This window comes from Chelon labrosus, assembly GCF_963514085.1.
Source record: "Chelon labrosus genome assembly, chromosome: 11".
Classification (NCBI taxonomy): Eukaryota; Metazoa; Chordata; class Actinopteri; order Mugiliformes; family Mugilidae; genus Chelon; species Chelon labrosus.
This window is the reverse complement of record NC_140344.1, coordinates 10,399,009-10,420,950: the sequence shown is the minus strand read 5'-3', so window position 1 is coordinate 10,420,950 and position 21,942 is coordinate 10,399,009. Positions and strand designations below refer to the sequence as shown.

The 21,942-nt window shown below is 39.6% G+C and overlaps 1 protein-coding gene across 2 annotated transcripts in view; it reads right to left on the bottom strand.

Annotated features, from left to right (window-relative positions):
- nell2a (neural EGFL like 2a) overlaps window positions 1–21,942 on the bottom strand; it is a 76,520-nt gene that overhangs the window by 30,357 nt on the left and 24,221 nt on the right. For both annotated transcript variants that reach the window (XM_084555469.1, XM_084555468.1), the window contains exons 11-13: window positions 21,761–21,866; window positions 18,766–18,894; window positions 3,277–3,402 (exon numbers count right to left, since the gene is read on the bottom strand). In XM_084555469.1, coding sequence (XP_084411595.1) covers window positions 3,277–3,402; window positions 18,766–18,894; window positions 21,761–21,866 — 361 coding nt within the window. The remainder of the gene's footprint in view (window positions 1–3,276; window positions 3,403–18,765; window positions 18,895–21,760; window positions 21,867–21,942) is intronic.

The window sequence follows — 21,942 nt, the reverse complement described above, 5'->3', positions numbered from 1 at the left end:
AAGTCATTACATCAGGCCTTTCCATAAGCCTCAGTTTAATCACACAAATTGACTTTTATAAGGAGACGCAGAGCTGTGTATTACACTATAGTGACTTGAAGGCATTTTAATAGGGAACTACATAAAATATAGTGACACAATTTAATCCACTGGGTTTTGCGGGAATTAATCTTCATTGTGAATCTGGCGAAGGAGCACACAGTGGAGGAAAGACAAATGAGTAAAACAATGAAACTTGCCCAGAGCTGTGAAGACTAGAGAAAACACGGTGAGTAAAATCACACAAGGTTCAGTGGCTGTCTGAAGATAATACAGAAAGGGGCCGAGTAAGCAAGGAGGCTACTTCCTCTAAATAAATCACGCGAAGAAAAGAAAATAGAGGAATGTGTCTTTGTTCTGTGTCTTGTCACAGTAAAACCTATTCCTTAATCTCTCCTCTAACTTGTTTATGCCTTTCAGAAGCCTGTTCATAAAAAGACACAAATCCTTAACTTTGCTCTATTATTCCCTGATTTCCATTGACATGGGAAGGGAGGAACTCTACAGGGATGGCAGATGGAGCAGGAAATGGGAGTTTTCAAAGGGTGTTCTCTGTGTTTCTGAGGCTTACGCCTTTAATTCAAACTCCAATGGCACGGCAGGAAGGCTGTGGGCCTAAATCCTCTAGCGCAGAGCACAGGCGGCAGCCAGCTTCTTCACTACGATGCCGCTGAGTTAGTTTGCATTGGTGTAAATTGCTTTTTTAATTACAGGCACAGAGGAAATGCAGCATGTTGCCTCCTCTTCAGAAATGATTCACACAGGGAGCTACTTAGCATCGTGTTTCACAAGCTGCAAATAAGTGCTGAGGAATGAGGCAGATCTGCTCATCGGTGATGAATGACACTACGTCATTCTCAGTGAAAGACATCACATCATGGAAGGATCGGTGATTCACATTTTTTTTTTTACATATTTTACTTTAAGTATGACCATACATTTGCTATTATTAAAAAAACAGAAATTCAACACCCAGGTGGTCTTACTAACTTTATTACTAACACTACAAACAATTCTTTATGTTTGTCTGCAGTCACAGACATAAAAGACAAAAAAATACGTTCTGGATAAAAATGACTCCTCGTGGGTCGTGGTCATGGGTTACTCACAATTTCTGAAAAGTGACATTGCCGTTGAGTTGTTCAAATATTTTCTTTGCCACTTTAAACAACACAAGCCGAGTGCAATCTAGTTCTATTATATTTGAGTGAGGGAAGAAATCGATCAATATCTTCAGAACACTGCAACTCACATCAAAGCTATCTGGATAGATAAACAGCGCCACAGGTCAAAGAAAGAACATGATTATTTGATTTTAGAGCGAAGGGTCCCTTTAAAATATGTCTCTACCATTGGAGCATTTCATCCCTCCTTTGGTCAATAAATCCTCACAGTTCATTTTACACAGAAGTCACTATCTGCTTATTGCTGGGTCTCATTCAGTACATGTGCAAATATAGTTTTACAAGGTTGGCGCTGGATGATATGTGAAAATAAATAATAATAATCCCACATATCAGCTGATTTAATAAAGGTATTTGCTAGCTCAAAGAGAAGTTTTGACTGTAAGTCAACCAAGAAATCCTGCACACGGTCTGAGCACCAGAAGTAGATTTGATCCCCTCAAGCTTTAAATCTGGTAGTATTAGGTCCAGAACCTGAAAAACAACCAAGAATTGTATAATTTTCAGATGAATTTACAATATGCTAATCTGGAGAACCTGCACGGCTCGGGGGTCTAGGCAGTCGAGTATGAACCACCGTATTCATTCTTCCAATCCACAGCTCTCTCGCCCTTACCTTTGTCGTCTCTAATAAGGACATGCATACTCAAAGTAATAAAGGAACGATGCAGTATCCCATAACATCTGTGGATTTAACTAGCCCCAATGGGGACTTTCAGGCCAAAAGAACCACTGTTATCTCATTCATCAAATGGCTTACTAATAACCATGTGGTGGGTATAGCAACCAACACTTGTCATGAAGTAATGTTGGAAAGTCCATGGCTAAAAAAAACAGCATGTGCAGTCCTAGAAAAGTATTGTATTAACGCTGATTGTTCAGACAGGATGATGTAACATGGGTCTATTTTTTCTTATATGTAACAGTGAATAACATCCAATGGTAGACGTCGTTACGACCAGGCTATCACCCCAATCATCCACAACATAGACAGGGAAACAACAAAGACTGTGAATCATCTTTTTAGATTGATTTGGTTTGCTTTGGAAATTGACTTTGGTTTCAACTTTGATCAGGAACAAATGGGTCTGCCGCCTCCACTCACAGTCTTGCTGTTTCTCAGGTTCTCTGTGACTTCCTTTCTCCTTATCACACACGCACAGAGTACATTCGCACACCATACGATGACTGTACACACACACACAGAGAGTCCGCAGACATTTTGGCTCTCCCAAACAGGCCTGAAGTCATTTATTTTTTTTCTTTGTTCAAAGTGAAAGGATTAAAAGTCTCACCAACTATGAGAATCACTGTCATAAAGCTCAGAACTGAATTATCTCGCAATAGAACCGCGTCGAAGTTTGCTTTGAAAGTAAATAAGTGCAATTATGCAGTTTAACAAAGCGTGGCGATAGATACGCTTTGTAATCTACACAATGCAAATGCAATACGAAATTGATTCAACACTTTCTCTCACTGTTCAGCATTTTCTCTGCAATTAACTTGTGATGAATCGTATATCACGTAGCAAGGCTGCTATTGATTTCTGCATGTGTATTATATTTTAATGTGGGGCTTGTCACCAGAGTCACCAGGTGATGTCTGAACATAAGACGGCAGAGGACGTGTAGCACATGGCTTACAGAGTGTTTTGCAGGTATTGCTTGACAATTATATGTCTCTCTGTCATAACACGATTCCCTTTTACACAGCTCGATTTTCACACTGCACTCTTGACGTTAATAACCTTCAGTGTTTCTATCTGAATGTCTGAATTCTTCTTCCACATTGTCTTCAGAAGTCTGTACAGAAGTCTGGCTGCAGTTGCTGATTCAATCATTTATAGCTGTCTACTATATCTATAGAGTTCTTCATCCCCGAACAACAACAGCAGCAGGAAAAGCATCCTTATGTGTACAACTTGAAGTATTTGCCTGTTACAAATCCCTACACAAAATGGCTGCACAAGGAGCCGAAGCGCACGGAGTCGGAATAAAGACAGAGCCTTCTCTACTTGATTCCAGCCTGTCAAAAGGCCAGCGGAGGAACTCACCTGTGCAGGAATAGTCATCGATCCTGATGTAGCCCGTGTGGCAGATGCACATAAAGGAACCAGGGGTGTTGACGCACATGGTGTTCTCTCTGCAGTAGTGCTTCCCCTCAGCGCACTCATCAATATCTGAAGAGAGGGAAAAGAGAAGGAATAGAGGGGGAGAACAAAGCTGGGTGAGATGTGGATTACTGTCACAGTATTCTGTCTACTGGAGGCATGACTAATGAAATGACTGCTGTGAAACAAATTGTTATCACCCATGTTGATGGCTGACATTTTGCTGACCTATCTATCCACCTGTCCTAATTACTACGGCCCTTACGGTGATTTGTCACATGAACATAAACATATGCCAGTCTGGACCACACGCTGAAACAGCTCTGTCATCAAGGAAGCACCTGCACAGCATTGCTATGGAGATCCGATCTTGTGTTATATTGCTGCTTATTTTGGGTGTTTCCCCCCCATCCTGGGAACCACCTTGTACAGTTTGTTCTAGTTCTCACCACACAAAGCTCCTAAAGGCTCCTGCACAGCCAGTGGGAAAGAGCTATTTGTCTTCATCAGCGGGAGACAGAGGTCGAAATGCAGAAGGTCCATGAGAGGTGGGCGCTGAACCGCTTAAGGTTGCACCACTCGGTTTTCAATCTATTAAAAGTAAAACACTCCACACAGCTGCTTTTATTCAGCTCATTTCAGGGCTTCTTTATATTTTATGCTTTGTAAATAGATACCGTAGCGTAAGAATTATTCCACTGGATATGCTCATTTAACAGGCTCCCCACACGGGTATTTTCACTGATTTAATCTGTGCTCAGTTCAGGAGAGCAATGTTGGCCACACATAAGGTCATCAAAGAAATGATAATGATGCTGCAGGAGTATCAGTTGTGCACTATCTGCATATGTCCCCACAGTACTGACAAGAAGCCTAATCAACCTAAATACTATACGTGAAAGTATCTAGGCCCTTTAATTAGTCTGTGCCAGGTCTGATTTCTATATTATAGAAATATATATAGAAATTTAGTGCAGCAGGCAAATAATACAGCTATCCATACATGACAAATTAAAAAAAAAAATAAAAATAGTAAACTGGAACAGAGCATATATCTACCGTGAGGACAACTTCACGACTGAACAGACAAGTAACCTGTCTGTGTTTGACTACGGAGATATCCTTCATTCTCATGCTGCTCACTCAACCTCAAACACCTTGATGCAGTTTATCATTGTGCTTTGCATTTCATTACAGGAGATGAATTTCATACTCATCAGAGTGCACTGTTTGAAAAAGTAGTCTGGCAAGAAGAAGAAAACTACACTCTATCATTTTTATTTATAAAGGTCTCCTGTAAAAGCTACCTCAGTATATCACTTCTCTTCTTCAATTTAAAACCACTGCTCACCAGAGCATATCCCAGGACTGTTCAATACTACATTACAGAGGATTTTAAAACTTAAATGTCCCGTGCCACTGGCTGACCTTTAAAATTTTTGACGATATGTACGTATGTGATGTCAATACTAGTGTCGTTATCTAGTACTGATACTAATCCATATCCGGTCCAATACTGTAATCTTGTACTCAATGCACCCATTCTCTTTGAGCAGCATATTACACCGACACTCATAGAATCTAGGACTGATACGTAACTATCGTTAGCTGCATAGGTGGGTAGTTGAAGGAGGTGACAGTAATATATTTCTAACCTGTAAGCAAACTGCCAATAAACTGGAGAGAAAAATAAGAAGAAGGCTGGTGGCGGTAGGCAGGTTAGCTGGCTGTTAAAGGGGCTCTTTTGGCTAGGACAAGTGTTTCTGATGCAATGGCAGAAAAATAGACCTAAGCCTATTCCAGCCTGGAAGACACTGAGGTGCAGCACAACCACCCTATAAAAAGAAGTTCCGCAAGACATGGCAAATTGCTGGAACGACATGTACTACATCCTAATATTATGTAGCATGATCCCATAGTCTCTCATTGTGCAGAAGCAGGCTCTGCTTGGGTCTGAACATGAGCTCTTTACTGTTTACCAGCAGACACTCTGGCACCGTTTGAGGAATTAACTAAGAAAAGTGAGTTTCTGACATCCAAAGAAACAGCAAGGGCTGTGACATGCAAACAACAAAGGCTAACGAAGGCAGCTTCGAAAAATGCATCCCCAGTGTACATATAGATATATACAGCAAGATAAATATTACAGTTTGTAGGATTTGGGGATTTCCTTAACTTATAGCCAAACAGCAACTGAATAAGTATTATAATTACAGGACTGAAATGCTGTTCATTCATTCAGCACAAGTTCATCGATTTACTGCCATACTAAAATCAATTTCTGTTACCACAGAAACTGCAGTAGTGGTTAACGGTTTTCAAATTCATCAGTGACATATGATTTTAGAGCCGTTATATGTGCAAGCTGTCTTACAACAATTTGCTGTTCTGCTGCTGTTTTTCACAAATGTAACTAGATAGATAGCTAGCTTCTTAATCTTTAAGCTTCAATTAGTCAATTGTTTCTCTGAAGTTGAAGCGTCGTCCATCCACTCAACTGTGAGGAACGAGGCTAACGCTCACGTTGCTCCGTCTTTGCTGGATTATTTGTAGTGTTCCTATAACAGTGTGATAAATCATTGCTGTGTCAGGACTGTGTCGGTGAGTTTGTTTTAGAGGCTTTCCGCACCATAGTAATTAAAACTTAGTCAGTGCAGCTTTAAGAGTATAATTTATTAGACTGTCCTTTGTTTGTCTTTCTCAACCCTACGAGTCCATATTTGGATCCATATTAGCTGTTGCCTTAGCAACAGCTATTCCTGGGTTCTAAAGCACATGCCAAACCTTCAGACTGAAGATGCATAACACTGCCAGGGTAAACAAAATTATCTTGATAATGTGATGCAATCAAATGCAAGTCAATGCAAATACAAGTCAAACCGAACCAACCCGGTCATGTAACACGCTCCGGGTTTTTTTTTTTTTCTTTCACTATTGACAGTGCAGGTCAAATGTAGGCATTTTTTGAGAGACAAGTCCCATAGTCCTTGACACCACCAATTTATTATTCATTCACTGTATTCAATGTCTGTAAAAGTGCAAGAGGAGATTCACCCCTGAATAAGTTCTTTGCCAGATGCTTTTGCAGAGAGCACTTGAAATTGAATTTCAATAGATTTGCATTGGCATTCACTCGGCTCCCGTGTCCTTGGGTAGAGCACCGCCCACCACACTGCAAACTAAGAGCTCAACACCTGTCTACAACTGTGGCATTCACATTTCTTTGGTCTTCCTCCTTTCACAGCCGCATCAATAGTTGTTTCCTTCAGCTATTCAGAAGCTTCACAGATAAATGATGCAGACACACAATCACCACCCATGAAAGTACATGTGTCCTTCACTAAATGAATGAAACCTAATTAAAACCCTTACTGAAAGAGAAAAACAAAGGGATGTGGAGAGGGTAGGAAGAAATTGAAGGTAGAGGGAAGAGCAGACAGCAGGCCAGGTGAATAAAAGAACAGGATTAGAGACAAATACAGAGTCACAACATGCTATTCTGTAGAGCTAGACAGAAAAGAGGGAGATGAGACAGATGGAGAGAGAGCAAATGACTTAGACTGGGAGGTGGGAAAGATACAGGGGGCGGTGGGGAGAAAAGGGCAGACAACGTTGTGGATTAAACATAGAAAGATATATGAGAAGAGCCAGTGTCAAGGAAAAGCGGTTGGAAAGTGTGGAGTGTGTAAGACGGTTGAGATAGCAGGCGAGAGAGATTTAGAGAAGCAGAAGCAGAAAGAAAGCGGAAAAAAGGCATTAACTGTCGCTGAAGAGACAGAAAGTAGGAGAACAAATGCAGTCATGTCCGCAGTGGTAACCTTGAGCTGAGATCCTAGGTGACAGTTTTCCGGCTTCCTGATTGGCCATCCGTGGTACGGCTTTGATTTAGAGCCTATTAAGTATAGCTATCCATCCAGCCCCCGTTGACAGCAGTTACGTTTGCTAAAACAATATGTTAGGAGGTGAGATGATGAGGGGCACGGCACGGACGCGCAAGGAGAGCAACCATCTCCATCTCCATTAACACACTCCATTTTCTTGATTGGCCTGTCAAATGGACACACGTGATGTGCCAAGCAAAGAACGCTCTCCAAGAGTCAGCGGCGCCCTTTATCGCTGAATGGAGTGCTCTGGGTCAATCTGTTGCCATACAACGATGGATGGCTCGAAAACGCCAGCGTTTTTCTTTTTTTCCCACCTTTGTACATTTCAGAGTAACTAGTGAATCAATCTTAGTCATTTCTGAGGAGGGTGAAGAGCTTTGCATTATTTGATGTGTATGTAATTGCATTATTGTTTATATAGTAAGGTTTAAACAATATTTCTGTCATCAGCTGCAGCAGAACCGGCTCTATTTATCATCATAGAGCCGGTTCTGCTGCATCATATGAGTATTTGTGTTTGTTTTAACAAAATTACACTAAATACGTTCTTACCAACTTCACTGTCAGTGTCGTGACATGATCATGTTGGGCTCGTCCCACTAGGACATTTAAACAAACACAATGCTTATGATACGTATTATTGATGTCCTGATCAGTACCTGGAGATTGGGACTGCTGCATTTTTAAACTGATTGAATCGGATCGGTTTGGGCATGTAGCCAGGCCCACAATCTTTTGTATTTGTTTCATGCCTGAGCTAAACCAAAACCAAACATAAAGACTGGAAGTACTTCAGAGATCTGAGAAGAGATTTCTGTGTAATGTATAGTTTTATAATGCTGGCCTCGGCTGTACTGAGATTTAGTACTTGTTGTGACAATGTTCAAGCTAAGGTATACACCACTATTAACAGAGATATTTCACTTTGTTAGATGGTTATTGTTAAAAATATCCAAGTTCAGTTTTTTTGTGATAACTAAATATAACTTTAATTTCTTTACTGTGATTTTGTTTTGCTCAATAAGGGAGGAGCAACTGCCGTAAAATTAAATGAAAATGTATAAGAAGTAGCTTGGAGGCAGGTTTTTTTTTTCTTAATGTACTACAGAGCTATTCAGCTGTCACACATATCGGCCTACACTGGATTGATTTTGAAGTGTATTGCACTTAATACAGTTACACACTGCAAATATGATCTAAGAGTAAATACAAGTAAGATAAGAAAAACCTTTATATATCACCAGGGGAGGGAGAAAAAAAAATCAATCGATATCGATGTGTTTTATTAAATTGGGACATCCCTAATATGTATACTTACATTTTGTAAGTCTGTTTGCTCCTGCCACCAAATAATTAATAGCTGCTATAAACCTCAGTTGTGCGCTTGCATCCGTTCAACAACTCAATTGATATGTTTCCCACTTATGTTATTTTAAAGAAGACCATTAGCGTTTTGAAGCAGGGATGGGAAATGATGTTATACAACCACAATCCTTGGCATTATGGACTTCTCTCATAGATTTTGATTTAAGATTCTTCATGTGGTTTGCATCTCCTATAAAATGTTTCTGCTAAAACTAAAATTAGACTGAAACGAAAACAGTTAATGAAAGACAGATGATCTGATGTAAGCAAAACAGTCTGTGTGCCACAACTTGTTTGTCATAGTAAAGTTTCCGTGTGCATGAACACATAGTGACAGTATACATCCTATTACAAAGTATTTTAGAGTTTACATTTGAATATTCCCACTATTGCTCATTCAAGTGATCCTGCAACCATGTAAACAGGAAACAGCAGCTTATCCGTCCCTGTGCATATAACTTGTAGTTTCTAGCAGGGACCGTGCTCACTATCTGTGTTTCATACTGCAGTACACCGAAGTCTGGGAGTAGGGAGATAACACTGCCGTTGCCTTTGGACGTCCCACAAAGACACCCCAATCTGTGCCATACCACCAGCGGCCTCTCTCTCTCTCTTTATCGCCTTTTCTTTCTTTCTCTATTTTTTTTTTCTATCTGTCCATGCTTTCTCAAACCGGCTCGCTTACTGAAGCAGATGGTTTTCAATAAATGGCAGAGGGACCGGGCTTGCCAAAACACTGTCTGATGTAACTCAGTAGCCAGTTCCCTCATGGCCAGATACAGAGCAGTTAGAGGAAAGAGCAGTGAGACAAAGAGCTTTCCCTGCTGGCCAAACAGTGTCCCACTCAGCAAATGATCTCCACTGCTGGCCTTGGTTCCACGTGGGTAGGGGCAGGAGTCAGAGGGTGTTACATGCTTTTGGTTTAGGGGTGTGTCATTGGATCAAATATTATCTCATAGCTTGAGTTTGGGATTGAATGGTTTTGTTGCCCACGAAGTCATGGCAGCTTGTCCTTTCTGTTTCTATTCTTAATGTTACGTTATGTTAACTGGATGCTGCTGATAGTTATATAGTAACAGATATAAGACTGGAATCAAAATATCTAATCACTGATTTGTATTTAAATGTGTTGATTATTCAGCCAAGTTAGGAAAACCAAAAGTAAATCTGAATTGGATAGCTTAGGTCAGGTTGTGCCTTGAAAAGAAGCTAAACTAGACTCTACTGTCATTCAATTATCATGGAAACAGCTGAATGACAAGAGGGTAGGGGGCTTTTATATCTGTTTGCTCATTGCATGCTGCAGTCTTTCAGGACAATTATTATCTTAATATCTTCATATAAAAATAAATGAGAGAGAGAAAAATTGGCCACATGAGTTTCCGTGACATGGAACAAAGCAGCTCGTAGTTTCTTTTCTGGGCACTTATCTAAACATGAAGTGCAGATGAACAGAAAACTCTTCTCGGTATCTTTTCAACCTGCCAAATTTGACAATCAATCCTAAAAAAACACAGGCCCAAAAAGAGCCAAAACAAATATGCAGAATGTCACTGTCAGTTTGGGAAGGAGCAGGAGCCAATTAGGATGACTGAGTGGAAAGAATCCCATTAGGAGGCAACATGAATAAAAATCTTTCTGAGAATGCAGACGTTGCCTAAATACCAGACACTCACACTGTGATCAATCACTGTAAACACTTAGAAGCCTGCTACCTAGCTTAATACAATGAACATCAAATAAGGGAAAGATGGAGGAGAATCAGAACGTGGGTGTGACTGCTGGCAGGAATAGGAAGAAGCTGTGAATCTGTGCTATTGTTTCTTTCTTGCCAGTCTCCACCATCCCTACCGTCCCCTATATTCAACCACACAACATTTTCCATATGGGAATTAAGTTTCATCCAATTTAACAACACAATGTGTCCACGTAAACATAACACTTACACACTTCAAAGGCTGTTTGAAGTGCGTGTGAGTGTGTGTCCATATGTCATATCGAACACGCACTTTACACGCTTCGGATTCGACATGACTCAAGTGAAGCCTGGTGAATCTCACGGACCGAACTGCTTTGTTTACGTGCGGCAGCCATGTACGGGGTTTTGCCCTCCATCACGGCTCTCATTAATCTGGGAAACATTTTCAACCACGCGCCAATCGATGGAGCATCATCATCCATCACTCATCGCGCAGAATTTGTTGCCTGTAGGCCAGAGGTCTAAACAATCAGCAGCAGGAATCAGTAACAGCTATCAGAGCTCTTTGAAACGCTGATGACAAGATCACGCTCAGTCCTGAAAATGTGTCGCCACATATAGAAGTTACTGTTTTCTTGTATTGGATTTACTGCATTCTTCTGCATATGTCTATTGTTGCTGTATGCATTTTAATGTAAAGTACGCTGACTTGTCTTCTGTTTAACGAGAACTACATGAGGATATTTACTGAATATTTTATTACATCTAGAAGAAGACTTTGAAATTGAAATTTAATTAATTAAAGATGTGGTATTTATTCGGTTATTACCGTGTGGGATGCATGAAAATACATTTAATATTTAGAGCCTTCACTTAAGTAATCATAGCAAAAACAAAGGGAATAAAATAATATGAAAATAAAAGTAGCTCTTAATATTTGATCTGTAGTTCAGCCCACACCAATCTGCCCAGTGTCTAATGCTTCCAGCTGTCCATTCCTACTAAACGGTGATGCACACTTTTCTAATCTGCTTACGATACATCTTATATTTATCCCTTATACCAGCCTACGCTCCTGTAATATAAATGACTATCATCACAGACATAGCTTGCCTCACTGCTCTTCCTTATCCTTATCATAATAATCTCATAAGCACACTGTATACCCACTAAGCTGTTCTATAATTAATATTTTTGAATGCTGGCTCTCTCCATTTTATCCACTATTAATTTCACACGTGTCACCATCCATATGTACCATGTAATTGCATGCTGCATGCATGCTAATGTGCTTTTTTATGATTCGTGCATGAATTTAACTGTTTGCTTTTGATTCTCTCTTCTCCTCCCTTCACCATCCCTCTTTTTATGTCTTCTTGCTTGACGGCCTCTTGTAGGTGGATCCCTCCACATGAGCTGGGTCCTGCCCAAGGATTCTTCCTGTTAAAAAGTAGTATTTATCCTAGCCGTTATCACCTTCATGCTTGCTCTGGGGGTTTCAAAAATTACTGTGAGAAAATTGCAGCTGTCTGGCCTGCAATGTTGTTGTTGCTGTTTCAATAAGATCATTCTAAAAACCGGCTGTACACTGTACTCAGCACCAAACACTGGGCAGACATAGTTACAGACTAGCTGGTGAATGTACATCAAGCAACTTAAAAGACATGCTTGATTCTTGTATTAGCTGGTATAGGACCCAAACTCAGCTAAAAGAGAGTGAATATTGGACTTTCAATGTCAACACATAGAGTTCGTCATTATCAGCGTAAAAGTCGACAATGTGCTTGTGTTTTTCTGCAGGTTTACATAAAGCAGAAGTGCCATAAGACTGTACTATAATGTACAACCAAATTATCCAACAGTCGTGGACGTTTAATTATATGCGACCAAAACTGAACCTGAGAGTACAGTAGCTGAATTAAGAGTGATCCCATCCGGAAAAGGAGCATAAAAGAGAGTTCTCCCATGTGGCATTTGAAGGATACTGGTTGAGCAGCGCTGAGATACTATTATTTACACTGTAAAGGATTGCCTGGTTGATGGTGGGATTGTCTGTTCTGGGTGACATTTCAGCAGGGTCACGGAGGTAAACACACACAGCCAGTCAGAATGTGTATATGTTTCCCTGTGCGCTCATGTGTGCGATTCATCTGCGTGTGGTTGGTCAGGGCCCTGGCAGGTGGGGTGCGCAGAGGCTCTGGGCTCATCGCGGCAGTGATTGGGTTTTGGAGCGGGCCGCGCTCTTCAGTCGGTGCCAATTAGCCTGCTGCCACCTTGTGACATTTAAAAGACAGCAGCAGCAATCGGATCGGCCTGTGCACACACACGATATGCTTAGACACTATGCGCGCACACACAGTCAGGGCTGATAGGTGACAACCACATGATGCTAGCAGTTTAGATGTTTTTCATTTAGTTGTTACAAGAAATTTCTGGTCATTGGAGGGACAACATAAAAAACATAATATTTAATGATCTTCTCTGTGCAACAATGTCTCGTAAGTCTGTTTATTGCCTGTCTACTTTGTGGTCTTCCTTGGTTATGAGCATATCATATATCTGCTATCTTACATGCCTTCTTGTTCATATTTGCTTGTAACACTATATTCAAAGTTACAACTGTGATTTCCTATATGTGTTTATATGTAACAAATATAATGTTCAACTATTTTCGAGACTAAGAGCAGATGAAGTGTTGTGGTTTTGTTTTTTAGTGTAAGGCTATATTATTCTGATTGTGAAAAAAGTCTATTAAAGGATCAAAACAAACACTGGTGTGCTTCAACCAACACCTACGTATGTGAAGTCAAAGACTGCATTATATCTCTATACAATTAGATCACTATTATTGTTTTTAAAAAATGCCACAATGTTGAACTAGCCAACTTGTTCCTCTGTTACTACGAATGCAAACACCAAATGTGCAATACTAAGCCATGTGTCCACCCAAAGTATCCGGACAACATTTAGGCCAACAAGCTTTCTTCAAGGAACTAAGACGTTCCTTCAGCTCACTGGTCGACATTGTTTACGCTGTGATCTGAGGACCAATGAAGACCAACAATAACGCTGGATAAAGCTGTACCCCAGCAATGGCCGAAAGCTTGTAGGAAATTCAAGCCGGACTTCCTTTGAATATGATTTACTGTTTTTCAAATGGCGTCATCGAGTCAAAGCTGGAAAGATGCAAAATGCCTGAAATGCTACACTTAAAGTAAGAAAATGGACATAAAAAATTTTTATTGAAACAATACTCCAAAGTACTAACCCATGAGCAGGGACATTTTTAGGGTGGTGGGTGTGTTAAATAATTTTTAACACACCCCGAGTACCTTCAAGTTTTCTAGTCCCTGGGGAAAGTTCCTGTGGTGGAAACGAGGCTACACGTAGTTTAAAATAGTCCCTAGCAAATGCGGGTTTGTGGTTTTGGAAAACGTTTTCTTTCTTTTAAAATTTTAAATGGAAACTATATATTTGTGACCCATATTTTACAGATTAACAGCAAACCAGTCTTTGTGACTTTTCATGAGATTCGTTGACAGTTAAACACACAGACCATTGCCAGCCTTATCTTTTAAATATATGTTTTCAATGTTGTGACCAGTGCAAATGAAAAGCTGGTCCCCTTCATTGTATAGTGGAGGGACAGACATCTCAGAGACGGATATCTCAAAATTCGGACAAATATAACCAGAACCATTTTCGAGGCTAGATACCAGAAGCATTAAGTTTGTTTGTAATTTGAGTGAACAGATCCTTCAAAGATTATTTAATTATCTAACTTCCAATTGAACACTTTATGTGCTTTTGTCTAAATGTCAGACATTAAATCGTAATGAATTCAATGATGTGATCGTTCCTGCTAAAGTGCGTTAGTAAAATACCACTCAAGGTTATGCCATACATCAAAATGAAATCCTGTTGCATACTTTGGCTCGTTCTATTTCTTCGATTTAACAGAATATCATTTTGTATTTCCCATTTCCCATATGAATGCTAGAAAACATACTCAAGCAGCTCATATTTCTGAGCAATTCTGACAAGGAATTTCTAAAGTAGGGCATTTCAAAACCAGACAACAATGGGAGATGTCTCGCTTCCTGCAGTCCTCTACAATGCTGAGATGAATGATGGTATTATCTCAACACGTTGAACTATACTGATTGTTCAATTTGGAGACAATCACACAGTCTGTCACTTCTCCGCTGCTCGCCCCTCTGTCTAATTCTATCCTATACACACGCATGCATGTTGCAAAATAGGCTTTCAGTCTGACTGTGCTGTGAGAAGAGAATGTGCAGAAAAACTGGTCTCCTTTTCTGTTGGGGAACTCAGCACTCAAACACACACAGCAATGCACCTGCACGCGCAGACACACACTCTCCCACACACACTTGCACAAAGGCTGGGCTAGTATCCCCCTGAGTTTTCCCTACTGCTGTTTCTATGAAAAATTTACACAGAAGTGATCTCATCGGCTATTTTGAGCCCATCTCTGACCTAGGAATGTTTTAAAGAGCTAGTATCTCTGCTTTTTGTAATGCTTGTCGTTACGTTTGGCATCACCCAAAAAATATTGTGTGTGTGTATGGGTCTATGTGCCTCTACGTCTTTCTGTTTCATTATCTTCCCGCTGTGTTCAATACAAAACCGCCTCTAAGATGGACTTCTCATCTCATCCTGCAGGCACCACAGCACACAAACTCATCTACAACAGAAAGCAGTTTTCACTCATCTTTCAGTGCATCTCTTTGCAGCCATGAAATGGTGTATCTATTCCATGAACACAAACATTGTCTCGCCCAACTGCAGGACCCTCAATGTTTTGGCAAGACTTCTTTCATTTTAAATGTAGAACACACACAACCATATAGTACGTGAGTTACAGACAGAAAAAAAAAAAAAATCAATTGCTTTTGAGAGAGCTCCATCAGCAAACTGAGTCAATTTCAGGTTTCTCTGTGCAGTCTCTGATGAATAAGCTCACCACAAACACTGCCGTTTCATTTCATAACGAGGCTCAGGCTGCTCTTGAGATGAATAGTCTTGGTCTGGTGTGTCGATGTTGGAGACACAAGCCTGTCTGCTTGTAGGTACTTTCACACTGATAATGAGAGGGGCTGCTTCATCCTCCTTTCTACAACAACAAACTGCTGAAGATCTGCTTGGATATTAAATGTGTAACCTAGCAAGAAATGCATAATATTTTCTGCACGTTTTCAGTTGGTTGTGTCTTTTAGTTCATCAATAACGCACAGTTCTACAGCGAGTTCTGCTTAATTGACAATGCTGTGTACATCCACCAAATCTGAAGATGTGTGACCAAGTAAATACTAATAGTTTTCTACTATAATGATAGGAAGTTCTTGATCATAGCTGCTTTGTTTTTGTTCATTAGTCTCTCTCCATTGAATGAAGCTACTGTTTAAACCTTAATTTCAGTCTGGAAGATTTCCTGTGTAGATTTACCAGATTTACTAATGTGTTGCACTTCTTTTTAGTGTTTAATGTACTGTTTGGCAATCACACTTGTGTTTATCTTGTGTTTTAACCATGTCCAGATGAATCCTTGTGTTCCGATTGTGTTACTTCCTACATCACTTCTGCTAGAAAGTCAAAGGCCCCAGTGGCTGTTGGCTGATTTGTTCCAAGGTTAACAAAGAAAACAGAAGTGCTTCAGAAACAAATACACGTACGCGCTATGCCAACATACTTCAGAGCTCTTCTCCTTGTTTTGGAGCGTTGGCATGCTTTCACACAAACTCACCCTGCAATGAATACATAGTCCTCGTAAAAGAAATATAGTTAAATGCGTCCCAGGCCATGTGTTTTGTCAAGCGGTTTGAGGGGCTTGATTATGTTGTATCTTTGTGGTCATTTACATCTATATATGGCGCTATCCACTTGTGATCAAATTGTCCAGGACAACCAACTCTTATCCTGACATGCTGCGTAATATAACTCTATTAACTGACAGTCTATTCTTGGGGATTCAGACCAGATGGTTTGTCAGGTGATTTATTTGCAATGTGTCTTGGAGGTTGTCATTACTTCCCCTCGTATCACAAAAGATGCATTTTAAACTCAAATCTAAATAGGGTCTGTGTTTCATCCAGCCATGACACGCAATGGAACTAATTTGATTTTTATACTGTATTGATCCCAGAGGGGAAATAATTTTTTTTTCCTGCATTTGACACATCCAGCAATCTGGGGTGCTTGCTCAAGGCACCTCAGCCTTGATTGACATAAATTCAATTGTAGTATTGTTGGATTAGGTGAAGCCTATTTGAGCTTGTTGTTGTTGAGTAGTTTTACAATCTATTGTATTTTTTAAGAGATAATGTTAACGATTTGTTCCGCAATCTAACTAGTCGGCTATTCAATAAATGTAAATATGCATATTTGAACCACATCTGAATTACAACAGAACAAATGTTATGAAGTAAATATAAACCAGCGCACAACATAAATAATTGTCAGAATATGTGAACACATATGTCAGACTGTCTTTTAGCACTGTGCTTGTCTGAATGATGTCTTCAAAGTGAGCAGTTACTTGATGCTGTGGTGAATGAAACTTGCATTTGCCATTTGATTACAACCTATATGCCACTGCATTATTTCCCATTAACTTACATAAGATATTATCTGTAATTAAGGAGATTCCTTCGGACTAATTACCTGGACAACTGCTCGTATCAGTAAATTACTGTGAGATCTGCTGAAGCGGTGAACTATTACTCTTTCATTTAGCACCCTGGCTACAGTAACATTAACAGCCCTGCTGCTTGATTGACGCCTCAGCCTCATCTTGATGAAGGTGACAGAAAATATATTACAGACAGTGTGCGGACTGTAGATAACAAAATAGGCCGAGGCTTGCACTGACTAACAGATGCTCCAAAACTGCACACACACACTGAAAAAGGAAGATCAAGAAGGCTGAATATTGACAGGGCAGCTGTCAGGGTCAGAGGCACGAGAATCTGAATAACTTTGATGCCAGTGTTGCTCATTAATACCAGAAATACACAGGGGTTGCAGTTAAGACACGATGTTAATTAGTTGTTTTTGTTTTTTTTTACTGCAGGATAGCATTGGAGATGATAAAGTTATTATTTGTTAATGATGCATCTGGTGAAATTTACTCAAGATGGCAGATTCTGCTCAAGCACCGTCAATTTCACGTGTGAACGTTTGACCTCTGCGAGCAGGTTTCTCTCTGCTCCACCATCAACATGTAATGACCCACTCAATGAGGTGTGGCGGATGTTGTTGAATCAGGTAATGCAGAAATGGAGGGGCATTCAAAAACAAATGCTGTCTGTAAAATAGAGCTGTGCTGATCTAATTAATCGCATTGTGTCAGACTTAAATGTGCAACATGGCTGGAGACATCTGAGCCTTAGTGTACAATCAGCAATGGATGACCTTGCTGATGATGGATGCCATGCCCAGCAGAGTGACCCTGAATATATGCATATATAAAGAGCCTTTCATATCACAATTAATCTACTGACTGAGAAGACCAACATTAGCATCTAAACTGCATTCAGAAAAGCAGTTATTACAAGCTGTGGATACATGTAATGAAGGAATTACAGTCTCCCATCACAAAAGGATTATAAGGCTGAACTCAACAAGTGTTTTTATGGGTATTTAGAAGAAATCTTTGCATTATTTTGCAAATTATGCTGTGTGCATTTCCATTTTATACATATACATATACATATATACATATATATATATATATATATATATATATATATATATATCAACTGACAAAAGCAATTGTAAACTTGGCACTAAAGTGGCAATAAACATTTTACCAGCCAGTTCTTTCAGGTATCATGTGGGCAGAGATTCATTTGGTGCCTTTATTATAATAAAAACTACTACAATTTTGAAAGATTGACTTAATGTCTTAATTAATTCTACTGGATTACCTTATGCCCGAAGCAAGTCTGTAATTGTTGCTTTTATAATGCTCCACAATGACAAGCAGTAAACACTTTCTTTTGAAAGTAGGAAAATAAGATCTACGCCAACTGTGAGATGGATGACCCCAGCAGGAGTAAAAGAAATGGATTAGCTGGCATTAAAGCAGAGGAAGTAATTATAAATATGGAAGCCACTTATAATGCTTGCGTAACAGCAAATACAGTGAATGTATTAAAGGCTAAATGAATTAAGTTCTACGTGTGTCATCTATTTGGGATGGAAACGTGTGTACGCTCCTGTCAAGCAACGTAATCTGTGTGTATTTGAGATAATGGAATGAGAACAAGGTGAGGCCTAGCTGTCAGAGAAAAAAAAATCTTCAGTGTAAATATAACAGTAATTTAACTGGAAAGAGTTTCTCTCATGACCTCTGTTCATGTAATCAAGGTACATTCACAAAAACCAATCACATGTTCTCTCTTGGAGGGAAAACAAACTTCAGCTACAAGTCAAGGTTTGTTATTCGGAGCCACACCGCACCTTCACAGTAGGCGTTATCGTCTCGCAGTGGGCGGAAGCCATCCTTACAAACGCAGCAGTCTCCTGCTTCCAGGTTCACACAGTCAGAGTGCTCCACGCAGCCATGGCCCTCTGAGCAGAAGTCATGACCTGCAGAAGGGACGCAGAGGAAAAGGTTGACACCCAGAATGAGTGAAGAGGAGAGCAGTGATGGAGGCATTCAGAGGCAGAGGAAAGGTCACTTTGTACTGTAACAACCTTTCCTCACATTATTCTAAGCGCAGTGGAAAAATACCAATTTGCTATAATTTCTTTCTACGAATCACTCGTGGTATTATTACTGTTTTTAGACTGGATCCCCATTTACTCATTTATTTTCATCACGCCACAACAAGAAAACCAAATAAATTGCCTGGAAAAGACAATCCATCCCAATGAACGCAAATCTTTTTTACTGAATGATGTGAATTCAAAGACATGAAACAGTAACACATGGAGCCATTCATTTAAGACTGTTAGAGGCATAGCCTACCATATGCCAGTTATTCCTTTAAGATACATCTCTATTAAACATGGGTATATGTGCTAACAGCTTTTATTTTATTTTTCTGATGCATCCGATCCCCTCATCACCAATCATGTCAGAGTCCAAAACCATTGTTTGTAAAATGCTCAAAGCTAGGAATAAATAAACATCTGACAATGTTTAATAAAAAGACGGCACTAATGGTGATAGGTTTTATTATGTGACAGCTGTTGAAAAACAGCTGAAATAATTAGCTCACTTAAAGGCAATAACTGAATTTCAGCAATTTACTTTTAGGTTGTTCATAATGGATACATGTTGATGTTACGAACATTAGTTGTAGCACTATCCAACATCCGCTTGTAAACCAAATGAACACACCTGGGACGTGACAAGCGGTATTTCGTATGCAGGGAAAGAAGCAAAGACTCTGGATTTTAGGCCAGGTATTTCTTGTCATTTGCATTTATTTTAGACAGTGGAAGCAGGGAAGGGTAGCAGCGACTTCTCTTATAACTGTAAATAAATAAATTGATTGATCATCCATGGGAAGCAGTCAGCTGCCCAATATAATCTCAAAGTCTATCTGAGTCAGTAGTTCCCACAGTGTTTTAATCTGTCTGGATACATCAGAACGGACTGACGTCCCAACGTGTTTAGTTGGCACAAGTTCTCAGTATTGTTCATACAGAACGATACTGACAGTAAACTGTGAATTCTGAAGGAGCAGCCCATATGCTTTGGTGTAGGTCTTATAAACAAAATATTTTTTTGTCTTTTCTTCAATAAATAATTCAAATAAATAATTCATTTGAACATATAGCCTAAACGGCAGTTAAGCAGTGAAATCAGGTTGATACCAAAAAGAAAATACAAAATGGTGGCCTCCAACTAGGCTTTAGCTCAACAGGGCTATACTCAAAAGGGAACATGGGTCACATTATTCAAAACTGCTGAAGTATCAGCGATGTACTTTGACTTTTATTGTTATGTTTTTTTCATCATTGTGACTAATCTGTTAAATGGTCTTGAGTTCAGTTGCCTCTTTGAGCACAATGTGTTGACTGGATTTAACTAATTTTCTCTCTACATTTATAACACACAATGACTTGCAGCTACAAACCTCATTGCATACCAGTGTCTACAGGGTTACTGAGTGCTTTAGTAGAGTTCCTGAGCGCATGAACATAGACACCAGAGACACCAGAGGATCAGTGATACTCAAGGGCCCAGAGAAGTAGTGTTTGAGACACTTTTCCTGACACACAGTACGTATTAATTGTTACTCTGCTGTATCATCTCTGTCATGTGTTTTCTCTCCGACAATGCTGAAAGAAAATTGGTGGTCACGACCCAGTCAACATTGTTCTTCTTTGAGGGAATGTGCACACTTATCCAGCATTCAGAAAGTCATGAATCTACATGAGCAGCTGAAGGAGGGATGGCTCCAACTGCTCTCTCTACAGGAAATTAAACCCATCACTCAGCAAGTAAGTGGATTTGATCATTTCACCACCAAGCAATGATAATCTACGGATTTACATATCAAATATGCATAGATGGACGCAGCCTGCCAACAACTGGACAATAAAATGTCAGCTGTGGAATCAGTATTTCATCTTCTGTTGTTTTAGCTGCTAACAAGCCTTCAATTCTCTGAAGACCGTCATCAACGCAGACATCGAATGGCATGACATCACGTTGGTGAATGCAAAATTCCACCAACAATTCCTCCTGGTGGCGCCACTTATGAAGCTCCATGTGATGCTCCCTGGGATGAAGTTCCCAGTGAAGCTCCTGGTGAAGGTCTCAGTGAAGTTCAATTTAAAATTTAGTTTGATACTTTTTCATTTTGAAATATTTAATAATATTAAAATGTAAACACAAAAGGTCTACACTGCGACAATTTAAATGCTTTTAATGCAACGCAAACAGAAACGTCATGTTTACCCTATCAAAGTTCGAGTTTGATTATCTATAATTTCATTTAATTCATAGTAGTTTTTATTTTTATTAATTAGTTCTGAGCTTCCTCTGTTGGGTTACTTGCATTAATGTTTTCCAGTTGGTTGATTGTTTGATGTCGTTCCACTGTTTATACAGGGACTTGCAGTAGGAGGGTGTCATGATTAGATTATGGAAAATTGTTATTTAAAAATATGATATATATTAAAATATAACGTGAAAGTCATCGGTTGACCGATCTGAAATCTTGGACGTGTTTTCACAGCAAAGAATCTTTTTAAACAATCAACGTTACAAGTGTCAGTCTAAATTGTTTAACAAAAACACCAGTAATGACACCTCTGCCCTACATTTAGTAGTTATTGTCTTCTTTTTATAAGGCCTTTCAAATATTACTCCTCTTTTATGTGTCTGTCTAGCTATGTACAAATACAAATCAGTAATCTATAACATAAAAACATCACATAAAACAAAATATTGCTGTAGATATGAGCAACAAAATATAGAAGGATGCTTCTTCAATACCTCTGCAGACTTTACAGCATCTTCCAGTCAAAGTGATCTGCTCCGACTCTGGACAGTTGAGTTCGGGACAAGGCTCACTGGGGACCACTCGATGCATGGTCCTGTCCTGAGAAGGGCAGAGACAAATTCCTCATGAGCTACTTCTTTAGATGAACTTTCCCCTTGTTCATTTGCTGAGGGCC